This window comes from Pleurodeles waltl, chromosome 4_1 (assembly GCF_031143425.1).
Source record: "Pleurodeles waltl isolate 20211129_DDA chromosome 4_1, aPleWal1.hap1.20221129, whole genome shotgun sequence".
NCBI lineage: Eukaryota > Metazoa > Chordata > Amphibia > Caudata > Salamandridae > Pleurodeles > Pleurodeles waltl.
Window position 1 is genome coordinate 521,478,243 of NC_090442.1, and position 15,803 is coordinate 521,494,045.

Here is a 15,803-nt window from a genome sequence, read left to right on the forward strand (position 1 = left end):
ATGTGCAGTATGGGACTCGGGCCACCAACCCCAGGCAATGATGAAAGAGGGAGACCCCCCTCTGCGCTCAGTGTTCAGACAAGCTGCCCCAGTGAAAGCAATTAACCATTTTGGGCCAGATCCCATACAATGGCCTGCCCGGAACCACCATCTCCAGGGTGAACCCTGGGGGCGCAGGCCACAAATGGAGTCTTGAGGGAAGGGGAAACAGCATCAGGCCCAGTCTGCCAACTGAGCACTACTACAGGGGCCAGTAAACATATGCTCAGTCATGGTGCTCCAGCAACACACAGCTGTGTCTCTGGTGCACCGCCTGGAAGGTCCGACTCACCTCTGCACCTCCCGCACCTCTGCTGCACCCCCATCAGTCGTCCTTTTTGCTCCAGGGTCTTAAGACAATGGCACACACCAGGATCAAGGCAGCAGCACGGCCGCACCGTGGCCTCTGTCTAGCCTCTGCTTGTCTCACAGTTCCTCCCACCACCAGATGGCCGCTCTGGCATGGGGACAAGCCCAGTCTTTTTGCACCCCGGAAGCTGGCTCTGCCTCGTTTTCCCCTGTAGGCCTTCCTCACACTGCCAGCTCACCAGCTACTCCATGGCCTCATGGAAATACCTGCCATATCTCAGGGCTCCAGTCAGTGTTCTATGGCCATCCCTCTATTCTGTGGAGGGTATAATTTCACTCACTGGGGATGAGGAAGGATGTGGGCCTGGTGGCATGAAGCTAGTTTAACTTGCTGCTGTGATTTTTGCTGTACAAGCCACACCCCCAAGCAGCTTTGTTTCTTGTATCACTTAAGTTAATGCACAATGGAGTATTTTGCACATAAACGTTACCAACTACATCTTACAAATATTGCTGCTGAAGCTCAGAAAGAAAATATCATCAATGTTCTTATAATTTACAAATAACCATGGAAGATCAATATTTGAAAACTAAAGATAAAAGTAATTGATTTTGTATAAAATCAGGTTTTACCTTTAAAGGAGGTAATGATGTTGAACTTGTCGGGGATGCGTCTCTTGATTTTAAAGCCTGGACGCTAGACCTTTCCTTGGCTGCAAAAAAATTGAGAAATTAGATGAAAGTTATCATTGAAATTAATCAGACGCTACTAAGCATAGGCTCTCTCCAATCATAAACTCACAGGAACATACCGCTACAGTGCTTAAGTTAATATTAAAGTTACTATAACTATGTTAATAGTAAGCTACTTTCACTTTTACCATTTCCCAATTGAATATTAGCATTATTAGGCACTTCCCAATGTATGCCTAAGTAATCCTTCAAAACTGTGAATTAGTGAACCCTTCCTGTCTTAGTTGTAAGTATGTATGATCAGCATTAGTCTACATACCCCTACATACCGCGATACAGTCACCATTTATCCATCCGATTATGAATACTCTGTTTCACTCTGCTTTAGGAGCTCTAGTCCCTAGCTATTTGCTGAAATACCCAACACCAGATGCCTTATAAAGATTTTTTATGTCTCCTCCCACTGCATCTTCTCTATGTGTATAAATACAGCTAATTGTCTGAATCAACTTCCCTTATCTTCATATCAACAGGGATTTACTTCTTTCTGTGCTATCATTTTCTCATTGTCAGGTTTTTACCTTCTGATGACTAAACATCTGAAAATCTGTTGAAACTTTTGACAAATTAAGGTCAGGAATCACATGTTTAAATTAGACCTGTTAAATAACTCCTTCAACTACGATAGTGAATTGTCTTGTAGATTCACTGTATACACATGCACATCGCATTGTTATGCTCAACCTTTTTCACTGTGCGATCACAATGAGCACTTAACACATATCACCTGTTAATCACTTTATATTAAAACATGTTTCACTGAATCCGTTGCAGCTGTATATGATCACACATTAAAATTAATATTGCACGGATTGCTTAGAGGGGATGCAATTACTCCTACATTGATTGATTAATGCTGAATGTCATGAACACGGATTTGAAATACTGCCACAGAGAACCACTGTCATTATTATATATGCTACATTGCTTTTGCAACTTGTCACTGCTTATTCTGCTAAAACCAAACCAGGCAGCACAACTAAGATGGCCCATTATTTTCCATAGATGCTGTTGACTTCACTGCTTCCCAGACTCTCATATGATTTCCCCTTCTGGGTTTTGGTGTTCTTGGGAATGGACTTTGACTTTAGAAAACAGTGCTTCGCTCATATAACAAACAGCACTCAGGGCATTGGTCCTGGACTGTTTCTTCCTGAAATGGAAATGTGACAGGCAGTTCAAAGGACTTTTGAGACCACGGCATCCTTTGAGATCTTACTAGTGAGACAATGGAGGTGAGGTCTCTGTTGGATTGGGTCAGGTGAACTTTCACCGTATGGGCTCCAGGTCCTGTGTCTGCACCATAAACCTTTGCAGTTTGAAGACAGACACACTAGCCCCCCTGGGCAGGGATGGCAGCGGAAGCACTTCACATTCCCTTTTACATAAGGGGAACGGCCCCTTAGACAAGGGTCACTCCCCAGGGGGTGGGGGGAATATTATTTCAGGCTATTTCTGCCCCCCTTTGGTTTTTATTTTTTATTTTACATAAGGGGAGTGGCCCCATTGGCAAGGGTCGCTCCCCAATGGGGGCATATTAGATTAGGATATTTCTGCCCCCTCCTTGGGGGCAGATTGGCCTTTTTTAATTAGCCCAACTAGACACCAGGGATTTAAAAAAACTAATTTACATAAGGGAAGCAGCCCCTGGGGCAAGGGCTGTTCCCCATGGGGGCATATTATTTTAGGCCATTTCTGTCCCCCTTGGGGGCAGATAGGCCTATTTGTATTAGGCCCATCCGTCCCCAAAGGGGACAGAAACCACTTAGACACCAGGAATTGTTGTGTGTGTGTTTTGTTTGGTGGGGGGTGGGCCCTTGGGCAAGGGACACTCCTCATGGAAGCACATCACTCATGGCCATTTCTGCTCCCCTTGGGGACAGATGGGCCTATTTTTATTAGGCCCATCTGCCCCCAAGGGGGGCAGAAACCACTTAGGCACCAGGGATCGTTGTGTGAGTGGGTTTTGTTTGGGGGGTGGCCACTTGGGCAAGGGTCGCTCGCTCCCTATGAGGGCACATTACTGTTAGCCATTTCTGCCCTATTTTTATTAGGCCCATCTGCCCCCCGAGGGGGGCAGAAACCACTTAGGCACCAGGGATCGGTGTGTGTGTGTTTTGTTTGGGGAAACTGTCCCTTGGACAAGGGTTGTTTCCCGCAGGAGCACATTACTGATGGCCATTTCTGACCCCAAGGGGGCCAGAAAGCCCACTAGACACCTGGGATGATTTTTTTTTTAAAAATAAAAGAGGGTAGGGGTATGGCCATACCCTCACCCCAAATAAATGGGGACAAGGTAGTTCTGCCCACTAGGGGGTGGGGGGAGTAGATGGGGTAATTACCACTGCTCCTCAGGAGGGGGGGGGGGCAGAAAGCCCACTAGATGCCATGGAATAAAAACAATAGAGGGGTGGGGGCTACCAGCCACTATGGGCATGGTTATACCCCCAACCCCAACTGAAGGGGGTTAACAGTTTTTCAGCACCCCCTGCAAACTAAAGCATCTCATCCCAATGGCAAGCAAGAGGACATTTAATTCTTTTGGGTTTTGATTTTACATTTGGGCCAAGAGAGCTTGGCTAACTCCCAATATCGTCCCACTTGTAATAGTGAGCTGCTGCATTTTTTGGACTTTGGTACGCTGCCACATAGAAAAATCTACCATACAGAGACACACCTGAAAACGGAACATCTGGGTAAGTCCAGGGTGGAGTGCTTCATGTGAACTTCACACCATTTTCTTATCCACAATGTCCAGCAAACTTCCAACTTTGCTTGAAATCATGCATTTTCCCTACTTGTTTGTGATTGAACCTTCTGGAATATGCAGGAATCCAACACATTCCTACCACCCAGCATTGTCACATCTATACCCATAAAAATCTTGCCCCACTTGCCAACCTAATTTTTTTTTGTTTTTTTCAAACTGCCCTTTTGGTTCCCCCTCAATTTCGACATGTTTTTGGCCCCTTCCCTGTCACAGACACTTGGCCCACCTACACAAGAGAGGTATATTTTTTTATTGGGAGACTGATGGGAATTTAACCAAATTAGAGATTTGCAGGGGATTCTGAGTAAGAAAACACTGGGGGATCCAAGCAAGTCACACCTCCCTGGACTCCCTCGGATGTCTAGTTTTCAGAAATGTCTGGGTTTGGTAGGTTTCCCTAGGTGGCAGCCGAGTCTAGGACCAAAAACCCAGGTGCCCCCTTGCAAAAACAGGTAGTTTTGTAATTGATAATATTGATGTGTCTGTATTGTGTTTTGGACCCTTCCCTGTCGCGGACACTAGGCCTACCCACACAAGTGAGGTACCATTTTATCTGGAGATGTGGGGAAATGCTGGGTGGAAGAAAGTTTGTGGCTCCCCTCACATTCCAGAACTTTGCATTACCGAAATGTGGGGCTTACCCAGAATCCTTTGCAACAGAACCCAGTGAGAGCCCCACAAGTCATCATGGATTCCCCTGGATACCTAGTTTCCAAAAATGTATAGGTTTGCTAGGTTTCTCTGGGTGCCAGCTGGGCTAGAGGCCAAAGTCCACAGCTAGGCCGTCTGTAAAAAAACACATCCGTTTTCATTGGAAAAATGTGACGTGTCCACGTTGTGTTTTGGGGCGTTTCCTTTCACAGGCACTAGGCCTACCCATACAAGTGAAGTACCATTTTTATCAGGAGACTTGGGGGAACGCTGAGTGGAAGGAAGTTTGTGGTTTCGCTCAGATTTCAGAACTTTCCATCACTGAAATAAATGAGAGGAAAAAGTGTTTTTATTTTGCCAAATTCTGGGGTTTGCAAAAGATTCTGGGTAACAGAACCCAGTGGGAGCCCCACAAGTCACCCGATCCTGTGTTCTCCTAAGTGTCTAATTTAAAACAATTTACAGGTTTGGTAGGTTTCCCTAGAATCCGGCTGAGCTACAGCCCAAAATCCACAACTGGTCACTTACAAAAAAACACGTCCGTTTTCAATGGAAAAATGTGATGTGTTGGGGCGTTTCCTGTCACGGGCACTAGGGCTACCCACAAAAGTGAGATACCTTTTTTATCGGGAGACTTGGGGGAACACAGAATAGAAGAACAAGTGTTAATGCCAATTGTCTTTCTCTACATGTTTTCCTTCCAAGTTTAAGACAGTGTGTAAGAAAGACGTCATTTTCAGAAATGTCCTGTAATTCACATGTTAGCATGGGGACCCTCGAATTCAGAGTTGTGTAAATAACCACAGCTTCTAAACTCCTTATCTTGTGCCCATTTTGGAAATACAAAGGTTTCCTTGATACCGATTTTTCACTCTTTGTATTTTACCAAATGAATTGCTGTACACTCAGTATACAATGAAAACCTATTGGAAGGTGCAGCTCATTTATTGGCTCTGGGTACCTTGGGTTCTTGATGAATCTACACGCCATATATATCCCCACAACCAGAAGGGCCCAGCAGACGTAACAGTATATTGCTTTAGAAGAAAGCGTAGACAGAAATGGCTGTTTTTTTCAACTCAATTAAAATATTTTTTTATGCCAACTGTTACTTTTGTTAGCAAGTAAACTTACAAGGTGACGTGTATAGGTCTATGAACCTCTTGATTCGCATAGAGTATCCTAGCTATGATGTGACCAATATTCATAGTAATCAAAGCACAATATTTATAACTATGAATCAAATCGTCAATCAATAGTCAATTAAAGCACAGAACATCATACCATGACCTTTCAGCCATGAATGACCACACCTCAGTATACGTTTTAGTAATTTTATTTCCCTATTGATTACAATACTAAGCCAGGAGTTGAATTCAAACACAATTTAATTCAAATAAAAACCAGCATCAAATTGTTAGAAGACGCCAAAGACATAAACTAATCAAAGCTTGCATCAGAGTACCATTTAAAGCATTAACACAGGTCAATAAAAGAATCAAAGACAATAAGTCATTCCTGGTCATGAAGTTCAGCAAAACAGTCCATCAACCATTTATCTCTGTAATCCGTCAACGTCATGAAAGAAAACCCTCACCTAACCCAGATTAGCATCAGCATGTGGGGCTTCATGCAAAACAAATTATAAAACAAGAATTTAGGAAAATATCTAGCTAAGATCACTATTTAGACAACACAGTTGGTACCTAGAAAGGAAAGGGACAAAAATGCATTTCAGTCACATTGTCATATCTAACTATCCACGGACTGGGTCAGCAACAGAGTCATTCTTCGTCCTTAGGTCATCAGTCGATCAGCATCACATCAGGCTCTCAATCAGAGAGTATGAGCCCAATGACAGAATCTCAAATCACTTCTCTTCTCTATATCGCTTCACAAAATCGGAATAAGGTCTGAAGTCTTTTCCCTCTGTCACGTAGTTATATCAAAGTCACATAGACTATCCCCCAATTTCCAATTGGTCAATTAGTTGTACGTTATTATCTTAACCAATAGTGTCTATGTACTATATCTATGAATTCTAATATTTCACAGTTCACATGTCGTCGATTGGTCCGCTTTATGATGTTCTCATCATCCTGCTCGTCAGGTATCAAAAAGGTTGCATCTTCTTCTCCAGACAGTGTCTTCATTGTTCGAGTCCTGGGAAAGTACATCTCATGAACGTTATACATTATTAGTTACATTACTAGAGACAGCATCTCCTGTCCATCAATTCTCACAGAAGCTCCAGTTAAGCATTTTATTAAAACAATGAGCAGTTCACAGTCAGTTCATTTTCTCAGCATTTTCCATTAGACATTAAGAAATTCAGCTTTCTGCATGAGGCCTGGCAAGACTAGGCCAAGACACTTGCTAAGTTAAGGTCTACAATTATACAGAACATAGGTTAAGACTATCAATATGACATATTACTACATAAATCTAATACGTTTTCAATATTTCATGTATATTAATCACTCATTTAGATTAGTACAATTGGTAACTACTGGTGTCCATTCTCCGAGGTCACAATTTTCAAACGTCCACATTTATTTTCTATGTTATTCATTTTCCACCAAATTCATTATTCAGAACACACAAACATTCATTAATAATTTCTAATTTAGTCATTTGCATTAACACTTTCTATAGGAAAACCTTGATGGATCTACACAAATGATCCCTTGCTGAATTCAGAATTCCATCTACTTTTCATAAATGTTTAGCTGTGTGGGATCCACCATTGGTTTCACACCAATTTGTGTCACTAACTGGAAGGAGGCTGAAAGCAGAAAAAATAGTAAAAATGGGGTATGTCCCAGTAAAATGCCCAAGCTGTGTTGACAAATGTGGTTTTCTGAGTCACGTCTGCCTGTTCCCGAAAGCTGGAAAGATGGTGATTTAGCACCGCAAACCCTTTGCTGTTGCCATTTGCAGGGGAAAAAAACAGGTTCTTTTTTCTGCAGCCCTTTTTTCCAAATTTTTTCCCAATTTTTTCCCAAAATACATTTTAGCTGTATTTTGGCAAATTTCCTGGTCTCCTTCAGGGGAACCCACAAACACTGGGTACCTTTAGAATCCCTTGGACGTTGGAAAAAAAGGACGCAAATTTGGCGTGGATAGCTTATGTGGACAAAAAGTTATTAGGGCCTAAGCACGAACTACCCCAAATAGCCCCAAATAGCCAAAAAAGAGCTTGACACAGGAGTGGGAAAAGGCTTGGCAGTGACAGGGTTAATTGTTTTAGTAGTAACACGATGTCTGTGATGATCGATTCACCAGTTATATAAGGGCGCAGTGAAAAGGATTTGTGCAAGCAGGCAGAAAATTGATTGATTGTGACTAGCACGTCAGTTAGAGAAATGCAAATTAGCAATGGCAGCGCACTGAACGGATGACGTTATACGCATTCAGCAGCTACTTTAAGAGTTTGAGGTACATGTTTAGGATTGTTTGCGGTGCCCATATTTATAGATTAGGAAATAACGAATGACAGACTTGGCTCACCTCCTGATTGGAGCCTTTTTATAACAAAATACACAGTGGAAATTCAGTGTTAGGATAAGGTGATAAATCAAGTTCATAGATTAACAACTCGAAATATGGATTGAAATGCAGCACCATGTAACACCACCTTAATTTCATTCCGTAAATGGATATTAATAAAATCACTTTTAATCCAATGTAATTTGAAATGGCTGTACAACTCTAGTTACACTAAAAACAATGACAGTCTCACATTATGAACAGCCTTACAGTAGCAAAGGCAGTAAGAACCATGAATTGCTATAAAGGAGGGAAAACTTCCAACAGAGTTCTTCGACAATATGCTACATGCGCTGACAGGAAAAATGAAAACACATGCATCATGGGCGTGTTAAAAGTCAAAACAGAGCCAGGGTTGACTTGGGCCTACTTTAGCCAAGCACAGGAAAATACATTTTTGTAAAGCGCAGTGTTTTTGTTTTTAATGCAAAAAGATTACGAAGTTAAGCATACATTATTTATAAGTCAGAAATATCTTTCTCAAATCCCCACTAAGATTTATAATTCAACCATCAAACATTCCAAATTCTTTATTCATTTCATTGTCTTTATCATCTTCAGCTTCTTGCATCTCAAGTCTTCCAAGGCCTTCATTTCATCATAAACACAAGCCTTCGTGTCCTCCATTAAGACATCACATCTTTTTCTTTTATTTGCTAGCACCTTCTTTACACACCCACCATGTAAACCCCTTTTAAAACAAATTTTTGTAAGGAATTTCAGGAAGAAATGAGACCAATTATACAAAAGAAACAAATAATTAATGGAGTTAGTAGCTTACGAAATACACCCCCAAACTTAATGTCAAACCATTCACAAGCCTTTATAAAACCCTTTTCGATCTCACTAAACTACACACCAACTGCTTCCCACAACCGATGCTTTTCAACAGCCTTTGCCTCACACGATATACTAGTAAAATTAACATTGTAGTCATTATTAAGCTTACTATTATCTGGAATGAAGGTGCAACACTGCTGCCCCACTTCACAGAACAGACTCTGCCTTCTTCCGCAAGAAGAATATCTAATGCAAGGCAGTTTTGCATAAACATAGCACACAAAGCTAATAGCTCCTAGTTTATATGAGTTAATGAACTTTCAGTATTAGTTGCTAAGCGATCCACCACAGTAGACAACCCTATAATTTTCACTTCTTTCAAAGCCACACCAATAGTAGGAATAAAAGCACCAAATACATCCATCAAAACTTGTACAAAACCTTGTTTTGATGTTTTAAAATCCATATCACTCTTTTCAATCATCTCATTCACCTGATTTACACATGGAAAGATGAAAGGCAAGAAAGCAGCTTCCCACCAAATTACGTGGGAAATTAAAATAAGCAATCCTACCACAAACATAATGTATTCCCTTCAGAATTGCTTCTTTCCAAGTTAGAAACTTCTCATCAACTACATATCTCACATTATACTCACTCTTAACAACAAATTATACTAACTCATCACTCTGAGATTTGTAACGCACCAAACTCATTACTGCTTCCTTTTTCGGTTACATTTTCATTTAAGATGCACCTTCAAATACCTGAATTTCTCTTCAGCGTCTTCTTCCAATTCAATTTCTCTAATTTCTTCTGACTTCCTGATAATTGTCACCTTTCTCTCTTTATATTCTTTAATAGACCCATTGTCTACATCACAAGTGTGTAATTAATCTTACCAGATTTCTGATTAGACTGCATAACTGATCTCAAATGATTGTAAATACATTTCAAACCCTCAGTTTCAGCAAGACCTACCAAAATTAAACTGTAGTCCATAAGATAAAGTGCTAGAAACACTTGAATCAGGAAAACATTAATAAAGACACTGGAAGATGAAGAATAGGTCTAAGGAAGCTGCAGGTAAGTCACCTCCTCCGACACAGAAGTTGGAAGAAACGTGCATTATATAACAATATCCAACCCTCATAATACTTTTGTATTCGGACAATAAATAAATTATAATGTCAGCACTATGGAGGAATGAGAATAGGTGTAAGATGCCGGATCTACACCTGATAAATGTGTGACTACAGGTGAGGTCCCCCTCATAGTGACTGATGAGGTTTATCCTTGACAACTGCAGGGTGTGGCAAGAAGTACTAGGTCAAAATTAGTCAGTAGGGAACTTGTGACAGACGTGCCCTGATGAAGTCCCAAGAACCTGTCCACGGGAGCAAAATCTCTTATTCAGGTGAGTATTCTCTCTTTTGATGAGCCAAAACATGTCGGCATTAATTGACGAGGGAGTGTGGTGAATCCTTATCACTCCGAGACACCCCTCTAAGGTCGCTCCTGAGAATGGAGCAAACTATTTTTAATCCTACCCTGGGGGATCCAACTAAAAAAGGAGACATCCAAAATACGCAAAGAGGCAGTTTTATTTTACTGGTTCCTTACATTTACCAAGACATACTTTATTGTGAGCTCCCTTTTCTCAACCATATTTATTTTGGGGTTAAGGTTGAGACTACCGGGTTAGTACCATCTTAACCCGATGTGGTGGACTGGCCCTGGATAAAGCATGCCACGATTACGAGCGTGAGGTCTTTCTGTTGATAAACATTTGTCCACCTAGGGGTAATAGTGGAGAATTAGGATATAGGAGATTACGACTTTGGAAACTAAGGGTGTGAGTCATACACTTTCCCTACCTTGATGTGTGGTTTGACTTTCCTTAAATTTCGCTACAAACCTATCTCTATATGTCATCTTTGTGTTTGTTAAGCTGATATAGCTAGTAGTTAACTATTCACTCTAATTCGTAGCTGAATCATATCCAACTGGTGAAACCAAACACAACAGTAAACTAACTAGAAATATTATTAAAACTATGCAAACTTTTGAACCAATCCAACCACTAATATTTAAAGATACAAAATCGGATTTAAAAAAAAAAAAAACATTTTATTCAGTTCATAGACTAAATTCATATACGTTGAATCTAAACCCCTTGAATAACCCCTAATATAATTCACTGAGCACCTAAGGTAAAAAACAAAACCGGCTCCAACTAAGACATATTGTGTACAGAAATTCATAATTTAATAAAAAAGAAAAATCTTTCTTCTTTTTTTTTTTTAACTAGATCATGGTGGTGGTACTTCAAAAGTAAAGTGACAGTCTGTCAGATCAGAAACGTTCCCATCATCATATTATGATTATGTGATACTATTTAATAAGACCATTCAGGAGTCGTATGCTCTCTATTAGGTTCCCTCACTTTTGTTGCTCTCTTAACTGCTGGCTGTTCACTTTCACTGTAATCAGTCTTGTTCCTTTTATTAGGTTTCTTCTCTGATCACCTCTGGACTTTCTTGTACACTCTTTTTTTTTGCTTTTCACAGGCAGAGGCCATTTATCTCCTTTATGAGTGGTTCCACTTCCATGCTCACTGACGACAACAGCTGTATCTTCATCTTCAATTACCACTTGGTTCACAGTTATCTCTGGAACAGTTTGATTTTTGTCTTCCACAGCAAACACTTTTCCTTCAAGGGTTCTACAAGCCTGAATCCTCAGCTTCACTCTTTGATTCTGATTTTCTTGATGTCTGCTCTTCTGCTTGATCTTGCTGTTTTTCTTGATTCTGATCTTTATTTTCACCCTCTTATGATCCACACAGTGAAATTGAGCTTAGCACTGTGAACTAGAGGTTGCTGTCACCACTTTTTCAACTGCAGTCTTCACTCTCATCATGTGAGATGTGTGGATCCACCGAGGCAAGTCTCCATATTTCACAGCAGTGCATAGAGCGAACAACATCAGCCAGGCGTATGTTATATTCCAGTACAATGTCATCACTTACAAATACAAGTGCAGTTGATGGGTTGCAAGAAATTCTCATGGTACTCCCCAAAAAAACCTTCACAAGGAGAGAGTCCCGTTTTTTTTTTTTTACTTGCTATGTTCTTAATGCTCATTAACATAAGTGGAAGTGCCTCTGGCCGTTTCAATTATATTGAGGCACATACTTCCCCCAACTTGGATTTCAGAGTGCCATTAACTACCTCTATGATTTCTGGTGCTTCTGGTCTGTTACTACAATAGAACTCTTAATCAATGTGTAAGACTGTGAGCAACACCTTCATCACTTCACTCGAAGTGTGTACCTTTAGCTGATTTAAAAAAAGTTGCAAACCTAATCTAAGAATCAATTACCTCATTAACAGTATGGCTACTGTCATGCTATTGGCTTGCCTAGTTGGGTACGCTTCCACCCACCTGGAGAAAAGGCACAAAATCACCAGAATGTACCTAAGGTTATTGTGAACAGGAATGTCATTAAAATTAACATGAATTCTCATAAAAATACCATCCTACTTTCCTATGTGACTCAAAGACACCAGAGTTCTCTAGAGTTCCTGCATTCACTTTTTAGCAGACAACACAGCATTGACAAACACTTTCAGCTACATTTCTAAAGCATATATTATTTCAATATTTGGTAAATATCCTAACCATACCTTCCCGATCTACAGCAGTTGGACCATGAATCATTCTACGCATTGCTGATAATACCGAGTTGAGCAAGATATATTGCTTGTTGGCTGTAACCCATACCTCATTACCATTTTTTGTGGAACCTGCTTTTCTCAATTTCAATTTTCATCATCTGGTGCCTCACTTAATGCCTGGATGGTGTTTAACAAGAAACAGTTTATATTGTTGCTCTCAGTTTTACATTGCTCTTGTTCATTTTAAGCAATTATAGAAGATTTAAGAGCAAAAACGTTTGCTAATTAATCTGCATAGCAGTTTCCCGGTGTAAATATATCTGTTCAGTTTTATGGGCAGCATACTTTATCACAGAAATGTCTTTAGGGTGTTGCAATACATCTTACAAGTTTTAAATATGTCTTCCATTATGGACTGGGGTACCAGAAGGTTTCATAAACCACGACTGTTTGAAATTGTTACCCAGACTAAAAACATACTGGCTGTGAGGGTACATTTTAACACCCAATCCATCATATAAGCAGTATGCTCTTGTAAGAGCGATAAAGTTTGCTACTTGTGCTGAAATTATGTCACACAAGAATGATTTGTCTACAACATTTGATATTGCGCAGACTGCATATGCTGCTCTTAATGTACCATGATGGTCTCTCAGGCAAGAACCATCCATAAAAAGAATCTGATCAGCATATTCAAGTGGAACATTAAGTATGCCTGGTCTTGGTTTGGTGCACAATTAGGTCACATCAACGCATTTGTTATCACAGCCTTCATCCTCACTTCCTCAGTCTGCAATTTGCCAAAAGAGTAAGAGGCTTCAGGTTACTGTATTTTTTGATTGAAATGTTACCAGCAGCTACAATTCTTTAATCACGCTTGGTTAAACTGCTGTTTGTCAAAAGCGGACTTTGTTAAGAATCAATAGTATCTCAAATACATGAAGGACTAACACAAAAACTGTGTAGTCCATCAAAAGCCCTTCACTTCATTGAATTGCAAGACAAACTGCTGCTACTGCCTTTAAGCACATGGGAAGTGAAACAGCAATTGTATGTAATATGGCAGAGAAATAAGCCACTGGCCTCTTAATTATGCCATGCTTAGGTTACAACTTGACAACACATATCCTTCTGTCTTGTGACAGAACAAGGAAAAACCTCAACAGTTAAGCCTTCACTCCTGTATCTGCCTCATACAAAAATTCTAAATACTGAAAAAAGGCCAAAATATTGAAAATTAATTTCTGATTGAATAGGTAAACCACTGGAAAATGTATGGACCAATTTAAGGCAAATTGTAACAGAAGTAAGTATCTGTCTGAGATAAGAGTAAATAAAGGGCCAAGCTGTAGTGGATGGGTAGACAAGGTTCAGAGAAAAAGATATTCAGAAGATTGTATTTCACTTACCTAAAAAAGTGAGAATAATTAGTAAGAAAAAAATCAGAATACATAATGTGCACTGCAGAAGACACTGTGGGTGTGCAAACTAAATCCCTGAAAAACGTTCCCACTACCAGTGAGTTAGGAAAGAATGCAGAGGATCCAGAAATTGATTTGTCGTTCTCTGATTTTGACTAACATTATTACATTATTGAAATAAAAAAATAAGGGAATTTATGATGAGGCACAGAAAGCATCAAATGGGAAAAAAAATTATTAATGGATCTATTTGGCAATGAAATGATTCACTTCAGATTAAGCACCCACTATCTTCGGAATGGTCTCCTACTCATGTAGCGCAGTATTTAGCGCACTGGTTAAGCAGAGAAATACCTAAGGTCTAGGCTACGATCTGAATGCCCTAAACCAATATTACCTGATAGAATTGCAGAGACGCATGATTTGGAAGCAAAGATTTTAGTCTGCACGGCTAAATATGGAAGAGTGGAAGAGATCCCCAGAAAAGTCTGGAGAGGGCCTTAAGGTCTTGCCAGGACCGGCTTTTGGAAATTACTGCTCTACTAATCAAACATTTTCAGATGGCAGAAGAGGCATATATTAATGAGAAGAATGTGGATCTGGAAAAATTGCAACAGTGGGTGCAACATGTGATTTGCCTACTGGGCAATGTTAATATAGCTCTGTCGAATAAGAGAAGGAAAATCATTTTGTTGAAAATAGACCCTAAGTTAAATGGATTGTCCAATAGGGATGGAGTATCATGTACTCAAGGTTGGCTGCTAGGGAATAGCTTCATTAAAGAAATGGCTAAATAAGTGGGTGTATTTAGCTCAATAAAAAAAAAAAAAGACATTAAAAAAGAGTTTGAAGACAAACCTTTTGGAAGGGCCTGGATAACATCGAGCAGAGGTCGAAATACATGTAGACCTTTATTAGCAGTGAATTCAGAAACTATGGACTCAACCAGTATGGTTTGGGGTCCTCATGGTGATTCTACCTGCAAAGGCAACAACCTAGAGGAAGATCTTCAAGAGGTGTTAGACGTCAACAAGGGAGTTCAACAGGTAGGTGTAACACAAGACCATTCAGATATTTCAATAAAGTTGTGTGGCAAACTAGCCCACTTTTATAGGTGTGATTCAAGATCCTTGGGTTTTACAGACTGTGAGGGAATTCAGAATAGAGTCTGTGGGATCTTTCTTTTAAAGAGAGAGTATCCCAGGATATCTTTTTCAGAGGAGGAGAGGATTTTGGTAAACAAAGAAGTAGAAAATGTAGCTGCAAAAGAGCAATAAGAGAATTAAAGGATAGTTCACTAAGATGCTTAAGCATTATTTTCTAAGTAGAAAAGAAAAGGAAATGCACCCAGTAATGAATTTAAAAGAGTTGAACTAATGGCTTGTGTATCGCCATTTCAAGATGGAAAGCATCCATTTTTTGAGGGATGTGCTGAGAAAGGACGAATGGAAGGGAGCTTCCCTGTGACAGCAACTTGAGAGATGACTGTAGCCTTAGGACAGATTGAGGAGGAGGAGTTGCAACCACCTTTCTGTAAAATGCTACTCTCCTGTAACTCCAGCAACCTGTGAATCAGCCTTTAACCAAAGGAAAGTAAGCTCCTATTGATGGCAACTTTGAGCCGGCTTCAGCCTCGGTTAAGCTAAACCATTGGAAGGAAATCTTTGATGCATCTTAGTCCACACTGCCTTCGCAAAGGTGATATGATAGTGCAAGTGGGCTTGCTGGAGAAAAGGGAAAGAACAACGCAATGTGTAGAATAAGGCAAGTATCTTGCAAGCAGGTTGTTCGCAATCTCATCAGATAAAGTAATACATACCTTTTTAATCTAAATTTACATAGAGAACTTCT

At 40.2% G+C, this 15,803-nt stretch overlaps 1 protein-coding gene across 7 annotated transcripts in view; it reads right to left on the reverse strand.

The window, feature by feature from the left end:
• Positions 1–15,803, reverse strand: part of PPHLN1 (periphilin 1) — a 427,069-nt gene that overhangs the window by 118,656 nt on the left and 292,610 nt on the right. For all 7 annotated transcript variants that reach the window (XM_069228844.1, XM_069228840.1, XM_069228838.1 and 4 more), the window contains one exon: positions 982–1,061. In XM_069228844.1, the coding sequence (XP_069084945.1) occupies positions 982–1,061 (80 nt within the window). The remainder of the gene's footprint in view (positions 1–981; positions 1,062–15,803) is intronic.